Genomic DNA, 18,197 nt, shown 5'->3' on the forward strand with positions numbered 1-18,197 from the left:
CGCCACCTAATGCTTGTTCCTGGGGGATTCTTTAATGCCAATGCTTCGTCGTAAATTACCGCAGTAAAAGTAAGACGAACAATTAACCATGGCCGATTCTGATCTGTTTGACTCAGATAATGTTCAGATTTACATTTGGAATGCAAACGCGCCCCACTATAAATTGCGTTTGCCAGTCATTTTTCTCTTTTCTCCGCAATTATATTCATTGTGTATCATACGGCAGAGATAAGTATCTTAATTAAGTTAGACAGGGGCTGTCGCTTATCGAACCATACGCAAAGGACTAAGTTTCATGTTTTACAGGTAATTTATCAGATTTACGATTAGATGTATATGTGTATATTAGGAGAACTTTAACGGTCAACAAGGCACAAAGGCTGAGAGATCACAGGTAGACGTTCAAATAAATAAGGGTAAATAAGCTTGTTCGTCCTGGGAAAAATGCTACGTCCAGATTCTACATACATTTATTTACGTTGTTTTTTTCCTATTGAATCAACAAATCACCATTAGCCGTTGCTAAGCCACTGCCAGTAACTAAGATCTGATTTCTCTAAAAATTATGTACACGGCACACGCTTCAACAAATTCATGTCATACGTAGATTATGCTAATGAAACAAAATTGTTTTTTTTTCTACTGAACATTCTGACATTACTGAACATTTTTTACTGAGGTGCTCAAAAATTCTCCATTGATTATCGGAAGAAAGTTATCGATATTCCACCTGAAATGGGGTAAAGCGGTGAGTAATCACGGAGAAATCATAAACAAGTTGTTAGCACGGGGCAATTGTTATGAACGCGACAATGTTTGCCTGCGCAAAAGGATACTTGACTGAAAAATAACAGAACCGTATTGTTTTCAGAATTCAGATTTGAAAGAATATACATAGCTATAGAATTGTCATGCGATGATTTACTCGTAATTGACATTGGTTGAATTCATTATAAATTTTTGACCTCTAACACAATTATTAGGACATCCAGCTATTGCTCTTAGTTAGATTTTTACAAATCATACAATTTATATGATGCGAGCTATTGTAATTATCCTTTACTCAGTATTATATTATCAGCAGCAGATATTCATACGATTTAAATTAATCCAATCAGTATTATCAATAAGTTTGTGATAGTTGTCTACGCCTCTATTGAGATAAAAATTTACGTCGATAATTCAACCCCAGCATGAATGAGCGTACCCCTTCAAAGCCTCTCATTAGGTAGCCTCTCAGTATAAACTAATCAATAGAGAAGTTCCTTTCCAGCACTCCGGCGTACTTGATCCCCTTTGACGATGCTATTTGTCCTTCAACAGTCGTATCTGCCTCAATTCCGGTAACCTGATTTTGCCAATGGTCGTATGCGCATCTCTTTCGAATATATGTGATAAGAGTACGACTTTTTAATTGTGGCACTCCTGTAAAATATTCCAAAACTTTTCATGAGCACCTTATATATGAAGACTAACTAACAAGCTTCTCGAGGAGATATTAAATAGCTTTGTTACTTGCGCGATCTCGGCAATCTGAAGCCGCTCTGAAGCGATCTGTGTATACGTATGACTTACGATCGCCCCAAGGTATACTTTCAAGTTATTCAGCGTTGCCGCAGGACACGTTGAGGATGTCTTTCTCCGTTACTTTCCTATTACCAATCACTTACCCATACGAAGGTTGTATGTCACGTCTAATGCAATTCAATCGCCCGGCTTGGGCATATACATTGAGTTTACTGTAGATAGAAAAGTTTACCTTGGTAATACAGGGGTTTGTTTTGTGGAAGTTACTATATCCAAAATTTGTCGCAAGCAAATGCCATAGGAACTGAAGGCAGTGCGACGACGTGCCGATAGTTTCATTGTGTTTGGTCAAAAAGCCACTTCCAGCTAAACAAGTATCGGGTTTTGTCAATGTTAGTTTTGGATTTCTTTCTGTTGTAGTCGACGAGCCTTATTTTAGATATAGTGCACTCTAAAAGATTAGAAGTTAGCTAACCGATACAAGGACCTTGAAGGTTCAACAAAATAAGCGATACGGAATGACAAAGACAAATTAAAGCGATGTCTGCAAATACAGAGAGTGCTAACCCCCTTGATCATGTGTAGGGGAAGCGATGACGGGAAATAATTTTCGGACCGCATTAGTTGGAACCAGGCAGCTTCAGATCATCGGAACGAAATAACAAATGAGGCCAGATAAACCTATTTTCTAACGAGATGAATAAGAAAAGGCCATAACAGTAAACCACCGCGAAGGACTGGATATGAGAATTAATGTCGACAATTAAGTCATTAACTCAGACAGTGATACAAGTAAGATTGCCTATGACACCGTTGACGGGTCACTAATGGGGTGGGGCCCCATGGGGTCTGTCGGAAGTAACCTGAAGTAGTCTAGCCTGCAGCTGTAATAACGACAATACTAATAATTTAAGCAAAACTAAAATTTGAATAACATTTTCATATGTGGTGTGTGCTACGGCAAATCTCACATATTCTGACAAATCTATGTGCTTCAGCCAATAAGCACTACCAAGGGTAATATACCGTTGCCTATTTCATAGTATTACAAAGTAAATCAGTTCTAGATTTTTTGTGACAGAAAGGTTAAAGGGCTGTCTATTTGTCGGTAGTACATGAGTAGACACTTCATACGGACGTCTAATCTTCACGTAAAGCTTGACCATGAACCAATCGCGAACGTACACCCAAAGTACTCAGAAGATACTTAGATAAGTCCAGCCCAAAATTCAACCCACTTCAATAAGGGAGAGTCCTTGATGCTATGCTGAAGGAGTGATCCCAAGGACGTCAAAGGGAGTTGGTAGAAAGAGTCGATGTTGGTTGTATCTGGAGATAAGCTTGATTTTTTTCTCCATTTATTCCAGCAATTGCAAAAGTCATCAGTGGTTGCGAAATATGAAATATTTCTATATTTTAATGTCAGACATTTGCTTCTGTTGATGTCTGCGTTAATGTTAAATGAGTGGCGTTTCTCGGGTCTGCGAAGTCAGGTGTACTTTTCAAAAAGTTTATCCTCAAATTCACGAATACTTTCGCGAGTAAGACGGTACTGGTATATGTAGACTCGCTGCAGTATTAGTCAAAGAATTTGACGCATTTAGATTTCGAGCTTCTAGAAGGCCAAAAATTTAGGAAGTACAAAAAGGTTCAAAAGGTCGGAGTATTAACTGTTAAGACCCATCAGAGCGAGCTGAGCAATTATTATAATTAGTAGTATAAAATTTTCTATTTGAAAAAACTGCTAATTTCTGCATCGAAATTTCGAGATTAGCAGGAATGTTTTTTATACTATTTTGGTAAATTTTCTGTTGTCCCAATTTCATTCCTATTGTAAGTCATACCCTCGGCTCAGCCGAAAGCTTTCTTCCACTATCTTCAAGTCACGTTACGGCTAGCAAACGCATGGAGCGTCTATCTCAGGCGACCAAGGAAGTGTAAAAATCTCCCTAGGAGCTTTTCTGGTACATTGCGTTGCGGGACGGGTAATAGCTGATTTTCGCTCATTTTCTGAACACAAGAATCTTGTTTCAGCTACTATGTGGTTGTTTTGCTTTGATCTTAGAAATGATTGGCGTGTTCTCAATGCCAGGAATAGCGGATGAATGCATCAAGGTTACAAGGACCCGGGTCCCAGTTCTGCTCCAACACCCTGTTCGTTAATAGATATATAAATATTACACATCTAAAAGCTTTAGCATATTCGATAGATCCCCTGAATTAGCTTAAAATATTGTGTGTCTTGTATAATAAACCTACAGCAGGTTTACTCGTCCCGTCCTCGTCGTACGTGTGGCTTTTATGCTCAGCCCACTACAACGTCAACGGTTTGGTCAAATAATTTCAAATCTCGGTTCATTCTACCTTTTGTCCTATTTACATTAAGGTAAAGTTTATTATTCCATAGCCTGAACCCAGGTAAGCGTGTTACTTTCAATGTGGTTTGTGCTACAATCGACCAAAAAAATCAACAAAAAAATGTAGAAATAAAGATCCATAGCCTATAACAGGAATTTCATTCCGCTAATTATCACCTATTAGGTAAACGGTACGTGGCATGTTGAACAAAATTGTGCGGCAGTATATATAGTAATGGTTTCATGTTCTGTTTAATTTGTCGTTGACTTTTGGCCGATCCATGACATTACCCTGGTGGGGAATAAGAGCTGACTTTGTGGCAATTCACGAAATAAACTTTGTGATACCGCTGGCTAAACGGAACTGTATGACTTACTGTCCAGTGTTAATGAACATTTTATTATATCTAATTAGAATGGCGTTATGGGTAGTGGTAGTACGAGGTCTTGTTGGTACCACTCTTCCACTATCAGCGCCATATTCGTAATGTTAAAAATGAGGACGTATTGACGATACAATCGATTGCCAATTTGTCTACCTTGTTGTACGGAGAGGGAACCGCTTTTTATAAGAAGGACACTTAACTTATGCCATTCAACGTTCAGAAGCTAAGTCGTGCTGATTTAGTAAGTTGACGGGCTGATCAATTTTCCACTCATTTTTCGGTAAAGATCAGAGCATATTCGTTCTTAATTATCCATATTGTTCTTACTGTGTTTCATTCCATACTGTGTTTACCAAAATAGAAGAACGTCAACTAAAATGCAACCTGCTATGAAGAGACTTATGCTGGCTAATTACTTTTTGCTTGATAAGATGCTTCTTCTATTAAAAAAAAAAACAAATACTAACTATATTAGTGGTACACTTTAATAGCGTTCATAACATACTTCTATTTGTTTTTGTCCCTTTCACCTTGTTAGGCTGATCCTCCGGATTTATTTTTTGTGTCAGCTCGAACTGCCTTCTCCACTCCTAAAAGTGTCCTTGAGTGCCTTCTGCATGAGTTTAATACGCCTCAACCATTTATATATACTTTAAGGGGTTGGTTTATACTGTGGCGCCCTCCAACCTCAAGAGAGCTACCTGACGCACTAAAACCGTTTAGAGTTTTGCGAAAGCTGGGTTTAACTTGAACCGATCTTAGAATGCACTTTGTGTGATAGAAATAATTGCAAAAATCGAACATCAGGCGTATGTAGATTTGTGGATTTATAGTATATTACTATTATCGCCACTTTTATTAACAATATTACCTGTATTTTTAATTCTATTAATTCCCTACAGTTATATTCTCGTTTACTCTTCAATTACCTATTATATCAGTGTTACAATAACGGATACATCAATGGATATCATTATGAAAAATAATATAATTATCCTGTTAAAAATGCCCTTTTTCGTACATAATTTCCCGATAACTTAACAGTGTAGACAACATATCCATTGGTCATGCTACTACCGATTCACTCGTATTCAGTGGATGTTATGTCGGGCTTCTAAAACAAGAGCAGTTCTCAGTGAAAATATGCCTAGCCTAACACGCAATAATACTGAACGTAAGCCGACACATGATATCAGGGTCCGGTGCCTCAACCAGACTCAGATATACAAAGGCCCATTTCGTCCTATGTGAAAATTGGTAGACGCCAACCTTTAATACAGACAACTAGAAAATGTCAAGGTCAGAGGCCTCTATCTGTACGTACGCCTGCGACTGTTATGAAAGGACCGATTTAGAACTTAATATCCTTTTCTTGTCTACAAATAGAGCTTTCGCTGGAGTAATTGCACCTTTTTAAAAGTATGCTTTTTATAAGTTGCGTTTTAAACGCCGTACACCTGTAGTGATTTTTATTTATAACAGGTTATAGCAGGCTTGTAATATCTCGTGTATAAATTTCCACAATTTTTGATTGTCCCAATAAGACAGATTTGCTGTTAGAGACAAAAACGACATGAATCTGCGCTGTCTTTGGGTATCAGCTTCCATAAACAGACTGCTCGAGAGCCTTAGGTAAGACTTAGATTTTTACTTAAGTGATTACCCATCTGTTATCGATATTAACTATTGTTGTGGCAAAAGTTTTATCGACCCATTTTAGAGGGCAAACAGCAAATACCTGGACCCTCTTGATGAGAGAGAGTCAAATGCGTTCATTCTACTCATAGACGAGCTGTCCTCCATTTCCACGCATGAACGCCTAGAAAAACATTTATCAGTATTTTTTAAACAATTGTATTTTCACTTGTCTCTCACTGGTATTACTCTTTTTATCCGAAATAGCCGCCGAAGAAATTCGATAATGTTCCACTGAATACCGTGGGTTTAAAAAACACTGCTACCTTAGTGAATAAAACGTTTTTGATAGATAAAGGACTTTTCTAGAAGATACCGGTCTGTTAGCAAATTTCATGCAACGATCCATATCTCCGAATGACACCTCATGAGTTCGATCATGAAAGCGCGGTGGCAATGTTCTTCAAGGAACAGCGCGGGTGTTTCGATGTGGAGTGGCAAAGTTCCAGGCGGTGTATGTTCTTACATCAACGACAAAGCTACATGTATTTGGTATCGCTTTTAGCGGGCTCGAACCCTCTGTTCATTGTGGAACAAACAAGCGGCACGTGGCAGGAAGCAACAAAAAAACTCTGCGAATATTTATAAAGTGACAACATGGAGAACGTCCGTGAAGTTGGGAGAAGTATTCTACACGCGGCACACCAGAAGAACGTATAACTCATGGAGCATTGTAAATGCAGATGTTCTTCTTTTTGATAACAAAATGCAAAGGCTAATTAGCTCTATTCATACGAAATGCTTACATCGATATGTTGATATGATTACACACTATTTGTGACCTTGTCATTTTGGGGGAAATCCATTTTTACATAGTCCAAGTTGGCGGATTGTCGTATTAATAGATTTTTTTTTTTTATTAAATCACAATCGTCAACAAAGCAGTGCTCTATCAGTTTCTGACTATCTAGTGAAGAGAAGTGTCACATGGCGGGGAACGTCTTGCACAGCAGTTATTATAACATTGTTATTACATATTATTGATGAGGAAAGAACATTTTTCCTCGCATAATCATCCAGTTGAATTTACGATAGATCCCAAAACTGGTTTCTTGAACTTTCTGTGATGAGCATTTGTTTCATAAATAATCAAATAAAAATAAGCACTGCGGATAGAAGTTTATATCATTACCATATATATAGAATCTTGAATCTCTACATATACCGTACATTACAAAAATAGTCTGCTTTCTAAATGAGGTATATTCTCCTGAAGCTTATATGCAACGTCAACCTCACGTCTAGGTCCCAAAATTTTCTGGTAGCATCATAGAATTCGACGATCCTAGTTGGTAGGGTAGTCGTCACCAACTACTATTTCCCACAATTTCTATAATCCTACAACAAAAACTACAATTTCCAGAAATTCAGAGCAGAAATGATGACATATGTTTGATGCAAGTGCTATATCGTTAGTGGCAAAGTCTGTTAAACACTAAAAACATTATCTTTACATGATATTTCGTGCTTAAGTTTAAACGTTTACAGAAGCACTATTGGCGTCTGATTCGCTTTGCAGGATAACAGTAAGTAGATGCTTTGTATGAAACCTTCTGGTGCAGTTTAGTGAAGTAGGGAAACAATCAGAGACGAAATTATTTCTAATAGTGTAAAAAAAATTGATATTCCGGAGGAATGAACGTTTTGGGAGTCCTTATTTAAATAAAGTTTTAATGGTAACCGATTCGACTAGTTGCAGTTTTACTACGTATGCGGAAATCTGACGAACTCAAAGAAAAATTCGAACTGGCCATAAGCCTAAGGACCTAAAAGTCCATGTGCCTAAAAAAAAGGTAGCGTAAATAATTTAAGAAAGAACTGAATGTTAGAATAATCATTGTAGCACATAGAGTCGACTCGGTAAACGATAGGTACCTTGTTTCCAAAACAGCCTCTAATAGAATATGATATAAACAAATTTTTATTGCTAGCCTATGAAGGTTATATCACACAAAGAGAAGCCACTCGCTTCTGGTAAATAAGAGTAGTTGTATTGTTCACCTCAGTAATCGAGCTCCTCTAGGAAAAACGACGTCCTTAGGTTACCTGGCCTCATGAGAGGCCTCAAGTGTATTTTGATAGCAATTCGGCTACTACACAGATTACTATTATTACGAGGACTCTAGGACTCGATTTATATATATGGGTATATATGGGATTTATATATATGAATATATATGGGTCTAAGCACAACAGATTCTTTGGTCACTGACTTTAGGCCCAAATTTGTTTTGGATACCTTCAAGTGTTGTTTGTTTTAAATAAAAACGTCATATTTACGACCAGTGTCCGCTGACTACAGGTATATATAAGAAACTGACCTTTATGACAACGAATTGGCGAGCCACCATTAGCGTATTGAACATACTGCAATTGAACTTCAGATTGTGAGGATAAAATAGTTCAGATAAAGAAGATCAAACGATATTCATCGCAAGTGTATCAATAAGAGTATTGATAGAGATTACCAAAACTGAACATTTTACGATTAAGTTACCACTTAACACTTGAGTCGGTTAAGTCAATTTGCGGAGATTCTTTTCCATTAAGAGCGTCGCTAGTATCGTACATAATGTACGAACAATGCCTTTAAGGGGCAGATCCTTCAAATTAAAAACTTGACAACTACATAGGATCCTTGCAGCGCGCCTGGCGGACACTCGATCGGTAAACTCTACTCGTCCATTTGCTTAGCGGTTATGTAACTAGGATACGGTGTCCTTATAAATTAAAACAAAATCATATGATATTTTTATTAGCCGTGAGTGACAAGCTAGCGAAAGCAAAAGTTTATGGTTCATTTATATCTCTTTATTTTTATGTTGTTATTATGCTTATCAGCCTCGTAATATGCTCATGAGCCGCTATAAAATTATGCAAGAATTATTATTGAAGATACGTGATGTTCTGACTTGCGTAACGAAATTTACTAACAGCAACCATTTAAGCTAAAATTGCTGAAGTTAAGCGAAGTAATGAGGCAAAATGTTTACCTTCAATAAATCCACATAGTAAGTTCAGAGTTATCACGGTCCATTGCAAAATGGTGTTCTCTGTCGTAGAACGCTGCACCTATGAGTCTTTCTCTAAATGTTGCACTTGCAAACTGATTAAAAAAACTACGAAGGCAGAATAGACTCCGCCGAACCTAGACCTTATTTGTTGGGGCTTGAACCCTTTTATTCACAATGAACGAAACTGGCTAGTAGACTACCCCCGACGCCTTTGCACAAGTACCCACAACCTCTACTTAACGATAGACGTTTTTTGTAATGTGGTGAGGAGATCCGGGGGAACCCTAAATCGGTTGAGGGCAAACAGTTTATTACAATCCACTAATTTTATAACGACACAAAATATAGTGGTGCTCATGTCTGTCACTATGTGCTATGGCCTTCTCAGACGATACCACAAAGCCACAGGGTCTGGTTCATTCTGTGCCAGCCAGGATTGCCTTTTCGACACTGCAATCTTTCAGGCCAGTTTGAAGTAGGTTGACCCTGATGAGATCATGGCGAGGTTATCAGGACACCGTGGCGAAGTCTTCATATTAGAACTGACTAGGGAAACAAACAGAAGTCGAGATTAACGAGGAAAGAAAGAATTGCGGGAAATATTTTGGGCATACACATAACCAGTACAGGACGGCACATCGGTATTACGGGCAGTGGCATGCTTGTGCTACTATGGCGAGGCACAGAACCTCTCAATATCGAGCTCAACGTATTGAAAGAGGATGTTCAATGTCGTTCCAAGGTCCCGATCCCGAGTCAGATGAAATGAAACCATTAAAAAAAATAATAAAGAAGTAATTGAGTTATGTAATCGGACATGGGTAAATAGCGTACGAGATAGCTTAAGATAGAAAACTATCGTAGCTTAAGTTACTCCAGCAAACTAATGCATTGAAGGCAAAAATTATATGCGTTACAGTTACGTATAGCAGATAGAAATTAATTTTTTATACGTGTAGCTCACCTTACACGAAAGATATCAACAGAAGTAGCAAAAATATTTTACTAATACATTATGCAGCTAACGAAAGACAATCGTAATGTACTCGAACTAAAAATTGTACGCTATTCGTTGAATAGCGTGTAAATATCGCTGGTTCAGATATTCTGAAAAAAACGTACATTTTATAGTTAGTGTAAATAAGTGTAGCTAAAAATAGACAGACGTTTGACGAAGACAAAAGGTCTTCGTCAGAATAAAAGCTGAACTGAAGCGCAGTCAGTGAAGATCTACTTCACTGCGCGATTACTTCATGTCGTAGCGGAACCGATCATCACTGAGTGCTTGCAAACGATATGTTGAAATATATAATGCTGTATGCGTCCTTTATATCTGCCTGCCTATAAAGGCATTTAATTTTATTCAGTACTATAACCGCTATCCTGGTCAGCCTTACGCAGGAAACTTATCATGTATTCAATCGCTTTGGTCCTATATAACTGCCTAACCTTATTAAGCCAGGGTGAAATATTGGACCCGAACCTGGCATCAAATACAGAATGTTATAAAACGTCAGAAGCCGATGCCCTGAACATATGCCCGCCTAAATTGATAAACGACCTTTGTGCTGACTATGTCGGTTATATACGAACGTTTCTATGCGAAACTAAGAGATCTCCATGCGCCGACGTGAACGGGATAGCGTCAGTTCAATTGACGATGTGGTTTAATCCAGATAATCCCAATGAATTCAGGTGATAGGAAATCCGTACCCGGATTTTGCACTTCAACGAGCCTGAGGCAGCCAAAAAGAAAAAAAACAGTTAAGTGAACCTCGTAGTACTGGCAAATAAACATTGAGAAACTACTGCGATGTTTGCCGTGTTTCACGCGCCTTATGACCTCCAAAAAAACACAGAGAAACTTGTACTCACAACTGAATTATTGTCCAAATCACCAACAAAGGAATAGCGTTTCCTCTAAACACGGCTCTACGTTTGGCGCTCTAAACCCCCTAGTCGCACACTGCAAGAGAAAGAAAAAAAAATGTATTTAGCTGCTATACAAACAGCGAAAAATGAACGCGAATTGTTTTCTTTCGCCTTTTTAGGTATCAAATTAACATGTCCTAAAACGTTAACACTAATCGTTATGTTATCGCCTTGGACAGATCTGTCACTTGCAAGCCTCTCGTGTGCTGTGTCTGTGTGACCATGAAGACAATCAAGCCTAACCCTAACGTCTTTAAGTATTTCCTCAAGTAAGACCATCATAATTAATATTGTAGACAGCGATACATGTGTAGAGTCGTTCTCGGTTCGGAAAGCGCCATCGACATCGACCGACCGACTGACTGACCGGCAGTCGCACAATCGAATCCCTGCCTGATTTGGGACCGTTTACTCCGAAGTCGGTTATCATCGATAGGCCTTCGGCTCATCGTTGTGAGATTTAGTGCGTGATATGTAGGCTGGAATGTTAGCTGGACGAAATCAAAACAGCACATGAGGTTCTTGTTCTGTCGAGGGAATGTATTCTGTCAGGCCATCCAGCTTTAGCCAAGGTATATGTCAGACAAGAGCGATTATCTTGCCACATGCTCTTACAAGGGTATGAAGATTGCTCTTCCTCTCGAATAAGGCAGCTCTGCTTAATTTAAACCTCCAATATCCCATTATGGTCGACGCATCGGAATGATCGAAGCTAGCCTTCTCAGATGCACTGTCTAGTCATCCCTTTGTTACGTCATCGTTGTAAGTAAAAGCCTTTACGAGTCGAAGAAATCCAGCTGCTGTGTGGAATAAAGGGCCGCGATGCGAGTCACTTGTTTAATAAAAGGCAATGTTAGAATGCTGAAGTGGTATAAGCCATAGTGCATTGAGTTGTGGATGTAGCAGAGCTAAATATTAGCTGTGTATCGCAAAGGATACCTGTGTCCGTGCAGAGTTTTCAAAGGTAGGGATTGAATCCTTAATGTACCGCCGTAACAGAAGCATGTAATGTTCGTTTTTTTTTATGTCTAAATCTTTTACGTCAGTTATCACAACGTCCGCCGACCTAGCTGGTTAGTTGGCGACGACAATCTATCAACCAATTTGAAGTGCGAACGATCATTTACATCGGCAAAAATCGTAATTTTTCCATACAATAAATATACAAAAAATAACTTTTTTTTTTTTTTTTTATAATTACAATAATAAATACATTGAAACTCAGGCTATTAGTCAAATCGCTGATTAAACACATTACTTTATCCATGTATTGCGACAAAAAACAGTTTACCCCATCTTGTGCAGTATAAATATTAGAAAAGGATAGTATTTTCCACTAACATATGAGGCTGTTAACGACCTTCTTGTTTTCGAATCATGCAAGCTCTTCGTATCATAATAGGAAATATTGCCATTAAACAGTACTAGCAGCTGTACTGGATATATCACCACGATTATTATTATAAGAATCATTAGAGTTACCCTAAGTGATACGCGCGAATCGGTAACGTTTGAAAAAAACGCAAGGTCCTCATTATCAATACTCGTAAAACGCATAAAAATAAAAAATCAATTGTGTAAACGCCACATATTCAACATATGTATCACGCACATGTCAGATTTACATAATACAGGCTACAAAATACTCCAGTGTCGAAGCGTTACGAGCTCGATTACTTCAAGTCCAAAGGCAAACCTCTAATTAATCGCACAGGCGATTTTGCTCTGTTGTCATGTTCGACTGCTGAGTCACGGACCGCCTGATTAAGCTAGCTGATCATGAGGTTTTCTTGATAAAAGGCTACTTATAAAATTTAGGTTGCGTCCCGTACATGTATATTACTGACTCTAGAGGGTAGACCCATTTTTAAGGTGCAAATTTTCCAAGCTTTTATGTGTATATGCACAAATGTATATAATATAATCGACTGAGTTTGTTGTTAAAAAGGAGATAATCGAATATAGAAAACCTATACTGAAGGCCGCATTCAGCGATATATGAGCAAATCTGAAAAGGAAACTCCAACTGAATTCAGATACCCGGCCTTCGTGTCGCTAAATCCCCCCAAAGATCACATGATGAAAGAGCTCCTATATAAAACCAAGCTTATTCGTAAATACACATACGTGTTCATTACGCTAATAACTCAGGTTACATAGCGTATCGTTTTAGCATTAATTTCTTAACACCTCCTTATGCTGTGGGTTGTCTGCGTCTTTTTTCAGTAACGCCTTTTTCTCTCGCTATTTTGCTTGCGTTTTACAGACATCGTCGGATCTATATACTGGAAGCGATTCAGCGGTGAATCGACAGGCGGAACGGAGCCCCAGACCATGTAAAGACCATGTAGAACTGCGACCCATGTCAGCATATTTGTAGTAATTGTACTACCTCACACAGACTTACATACATATGTACGCATCCTGACGAACCGTTGTAATCTATTGCATGTTAGCTGAGCGACCAGAGCGAAGAGAAGAAAGACGCCGGCTCAATTCGTGCACTGCTACCTGTAATTGAACTGTTTTGGCTAAAGCGCACGGACCCAACCGTCCTGTAAGGTTAGGCTTGCTTCGACCCAGTCCCTTAAAACAGTTTAACGACTGGCAATTCCACTAGGTCTATGGCCGTATTATCCTACATGATCGATTTTCACCCCCGAAAATGATAGTGTTTGGCTGATCGTCACGTTTACATTAGTCCTCTCTACTAAGTAACCGATAAATTGACGCGGATGCTGGTCTTAGCGGTAACCAGCTTTTGTCGCCAGTTTCCGGATTCAGGTATCGAGAGGAAACCCTGCAGCGTAGAAACTATCAATATCAAAACAGATGTCCTCTGATTTGTGGTGAAAGCGGCTTATCGCTGCATACTCAGCAAAAAAGAATTTTTTGCTACTGCAAGTAAAGGACCGCGCAAGTAATTAGCATGCTAAAAATTCTCAGCTTGTAAAGCGGAAAAAACTTCTAAAAAAAACAAGAAAAAATACAGCTAAATAGTACACTGAGGACCTGGCGGCACTGTTTATGGTTCTTAATAGAGGAAGCAGTCACATTCCTCCCGCTTAATTTACCGAAATTAATAGTACTGGGAAGTAACATCGAACAAAAAATTCATTTTTTGATATTCCCGTCTCCGAGCATACGCGGGCAGGCCGACTTTCTGTCTTATATACATTCACACACACGTACGCGTGCGAAACACGTAAAGAAAACATGAGTCGTCACTTCCGAATGACGTCCTCCACGGAGACGGAATACGATACGGGAGACTTCCCGCCGCCGTACCAAGCCAGGCAGTTCTCTGGCGCTGACGACTGCTATGACGAGGAAGAAATGGTTTCACCTCCTGAATGTCTTGGAAGTGGGCGTGATAGTGGCAACAGTCCTTCCCGAGATTTCTATGCACTATCACCTACAGGCCATCCACAGCACTCACAGCATCAGCATTTACCTTCAGCTTCATCGCTGCGCACTCCAGACCGAGAGACCGAGAATCACCTGTCCAGCTATGCTAGTCCGAATCTACCGCCATCGGAAGCTTTTCAGCCCTACAACGCCATACGGCGACCCCGCTCAGCCAGTATACCGTTCGTATTAGATAGTGGCCACGACGGTCGGCCAACGTCATCTGCATCGCACCGCGTTGACCGCACACTAACTGAACAAGATTCAGATGCGGCGCCAATGAACTGTTACGTTACACATGAGCTCCGTGAAGACCGGGAGAGGGAACGTGACAGAAACAGTAGAGAAGTGGACCCCGATTATCGAACCTTTGAAAGTCGCGATGGCAGCGATCGAGGCGGTATTGATGATTCCCGAGGTGATGAAGGAATGGCCCTCGCCGCATGCCCTTACGCTGTCCCACACACTGTGGACAGCCCTGATTCCCCGTCGGGTCGGGTTTGCCGACCAAGGTCTAGGACTCTCGAGGGCCTCTTCGCCAGCCGCCACAATCGCTCACAGTCGTACCGTAGTAGCTCTGCTCGTTCGGAGACGTCTGACGCTTACGACGATTTCGGGACCGAGTTCTTTCGTCCGCGCGTGTCAACGATGCCCTCATCTGGGAATGAGTCCAGCCCGCAGGGCGATGAAGGACAGTTTTACGTGGCGAGAAACTTTCAACACAACGAAAAAGGCGAGATCGTCAACCGTGGCGATTGCTATCGGGAAGGTTCACGAAGCAATACGTCGGTCTGCTCAAGCTCATCGAACAAATCGTCGCCGATTGGGGTCGTAGCAGGAGAAGGAAAACCACCGCTTCGGGTTATCATGCTCGGAGGTGTAGGCGTAGGGAAGTCGTCTCTGGTCGCGCAGTTCATGTCGTCTGAATTTGTCAATTCCGATGACTACTCATGTGGTAAGTAATTAAGTTCTGTTGACATTTGAGCTATTTAAAATTAGCCCGAAACGTCACAGACGCTCTCTCAATATGCGTCATAATAGTAGCTTAGAAGTACCTATATATGGCATAAATGATCTATTTTGTGACAGCGAATTCTTAAGGCAAAGCAGGGACGGCTTCATTTCGCCAGTGAAGTATTTTCTAAGGGATAAATTAGTGTTATCACCACGCATGTGAAGTTAATGGTCGAGTAACTTAATCATATGCTGACATCTCAATAGCAAAGGTAAAAATACGTTTGAGGTCATATTTTTCCACCGACTTTATATACTATTATGGCTACGCATTGTTTTCTTTCGTTAGTAAAATTACGGATTATTTTCAATTAAATATAAAATTCAATATATAGCATCTGAAAATGGTGAATGTTAAAGGAAAAAATGCATTATAACGTTTACCATATTGAGGACTTCTTATATGCTTTTTCCGGTGACCTATGCTGGTTGCTGGCGCAAAGCCGCCCCTGCTCGATTTTGTATCTTCTAGCTGAACATAAAAAACAATTTACAAATCGCTGGACATGACTGGTCATGCGACTGTCCACGTAAAACGATAGTTTTATGTGTTTTCCACCAGGGAAACCCGTTTAGTTGTCGAAGTTCAGACAACACAATGCTACTACCTAGCAATTCTAGTTATAGAACACGTAACAACAATATCCGATAAACGCGTGGATCAATTAAACCCTTCTTTACGCAGAAAAAAAATAAGAATTAATTAAGCCTCTCTCAAAAAAGTTTCGCGATGTCGTATTTGTGTCCACTGAATGTGTATTTTAACTATTTAGGCGTTGCGTCGACATTTGCCCATCTACTTCAAGTTAAAACTGTTTCTACGAATGGCGGGAATTTTTAAGCGGAAAAAAATGCGGTGAAATAGAACAGCTGTTCATCTGATATTGAACTGATAGAATCTTTTTTATATGGAAAAAAAACGCTGTTGTACCTATTTAATAGTGACCGTGTAAAAATTATGTTGCAAAGTTTAAGATAATATAATTTAAAACTTTTAGCATAATATAATCAATACCTAAATCATACTAGGAAAGGAAAGCTTTTTTCTTCTCTTTAAATTTTTACCTTTATTTTTCTACTAATTATAGGTAGAAAGCCATGACAACCCTGAGACTACTTCGTATGATAGTTTCCCTTGACACCTACGCGTCCGACTTAATGTTTGAATTTTAGTGGCCTGGATAAACTGGGTTATGGTCGCGTAAAACTAATCAAATTGCCTAATTATACCATGCGCTCTTGATAAAAAATCACGATGCGCCTTAATAATGACAACACATAATGGTCACTAAAAACGAGAAATTGTAAGCTTCGTTGTTTAGTGCGATAAAGACAGAATATTCTAGTTGGCTTCATTATGAATTGAGGACAATCTGTCGGCAATCATGAACCTCATCATGAATAATTCTAACATTTATCGGCTTCATACAAATCCCCTATGGCGTATGAATGCCGCTTACACTCGATATGGGAACAACGGTTTCGTCTACAAAGCTTACCTTGCTTCTATTATAAATTGCTACAGGCAGTTGAATTAAAAGGTTAACGGTATTTCTGCCGCTCCAGGGTAAACAGCGCCGAACGTACCGTCGCTGGCCTTTATCACAACCTCACGCGACGTCAGCCAAAACGCTGATTTAGATTTCTGTTTACTAGGGCACACTTGCTGAAGTAGTCGCACTCGTAGTTGAGATGAAACTTCATTAGAGCAAATCATAGGTAAGCACAAGGACAAAGGTTATGAGCTGCTTTTTAGGACATTACCAGGTCACGATCCAACAGAATCGTCTCGACGTTCGTTGATTACTATTGTTCTAGTGAATCAAACGTCTACTACTTTCTACCACGTTCTACTTGTCGTGAAACTTAGCGCCGTTTGTCTGCAGACATAGCGATAATCGGAGATAACACTTAAAATAGACGTAACAAACGACCTGAACTGAAAAAGGGTTCGTAGTTAGGAGCTGTACATTTGTTTTAGTATCAGCGGTTACTAGCGATTTTATCTACAACACCGTTGTTAGTTGCCGCAATAAAATCGTTCTCGTCAGTGTATCTTCATGTAGAATTGGTATTGCTAGTACGTTAGTACGACGGAAATCAAGAGAACTGTAGATCAACTTTCATATAGAGGCTATTTGCTGGAGTATTCCCAAGACTAACATTTGATAGCTGAAGGGCAGCTTAAAGGACGTTTTTAGTGTACATGATTGAATTAAAGCAGAGTCTTCACTTACATCTCTAGGCCAGTTATTGTAAACACAACGAACGGATGGACCAGTGCCTAGATTAGAGTAAACAACGTTATGTACTAGGTGCGCGATCAATCATATGCAACTACCGCAAGGTGGCCTTCGAGATATAATGTACACGTGGTTGTTCAGAGGTAGCGGTCTACCTAGAATCATCTCACAAACAATACATCGGTGGAACCTTGTACACCTGCAAACAATGCAGTTCGGGAACAAACGTCTGGCGATAATGGAAATATTGAAAGTAACACAGAAGTAAAATATTTTTTTTCCACCTATATATACGAAAGTGACATTTTTGGTGCGTAGGTGTAAGTGTATGTTCGTGAACTAAACGGGTTTGAAATTTTCGTATATAGATTTGAACACTTATTTATTTAGAAGTGAGCTTCCCGTCGAAATCTGGTGACTATATGGCACACACCAAGATAGCAAACCGATATGGTCACTCCAATATGGTTCAGATTCTCGTATGTCCTAAAAAACCCTATAAGGTCCTTAAGTGGTTTGCTTACTTATACGCCTTACCACCGCTTTTTTCTTTTCGTCAATATAATATGTTAAATAAAGCTGGAAAGCCAGCTTCCGGTAGAATTTTTCCACATACCGAAT

At 39.5% G+C, this 18,197-nt stretch overlaps 1 protein-coding gene across 3 annotated transcripts in view; it reads left to right on the forward strand.

Moving 5' to 3' along the window:
* The window catches only part of LOC111269052 (uncharacterized), a 66,453-nt gene that overhangs the window by 21,801 nt on the left and 26,455 nt on the right, over positions 1 to 18,197 (forward strand). For all 3 annotated transcript variants that reach the window (XM_022848383.2, XM_022848384.2, XM_086971930.1), the window contains exon 2: positions 13,178 to 15,274. In XM_022848383.2, the coding sequence (XP_022704118.1) occupies positions 14,128 to 15,274 (1,147 nt within the window). In that variant the 5' untranslated portion in view covers positions 13,178 to 14,127. The remainder of the gene's footprint in view (positions 1 to 13,177; positions 15,275 to 18,197) is intronic.

Source organism: Varroa jacobsoni, unplaced genomic scaffold (assembly GCF_002532875.2).
Source record: "Varroa jacobsoni isolate VJ856 unplaced genomic scaffold, vjacob_1.0 scaffold_1348, whole genome shotgun sequence".
Taxonomy (NCBI): Eukaryota; Metazoa; Arthropoda; class Arachnida; order Mesostigmata; family Varroidae; genus Varroa; species Varroa jacobsoni.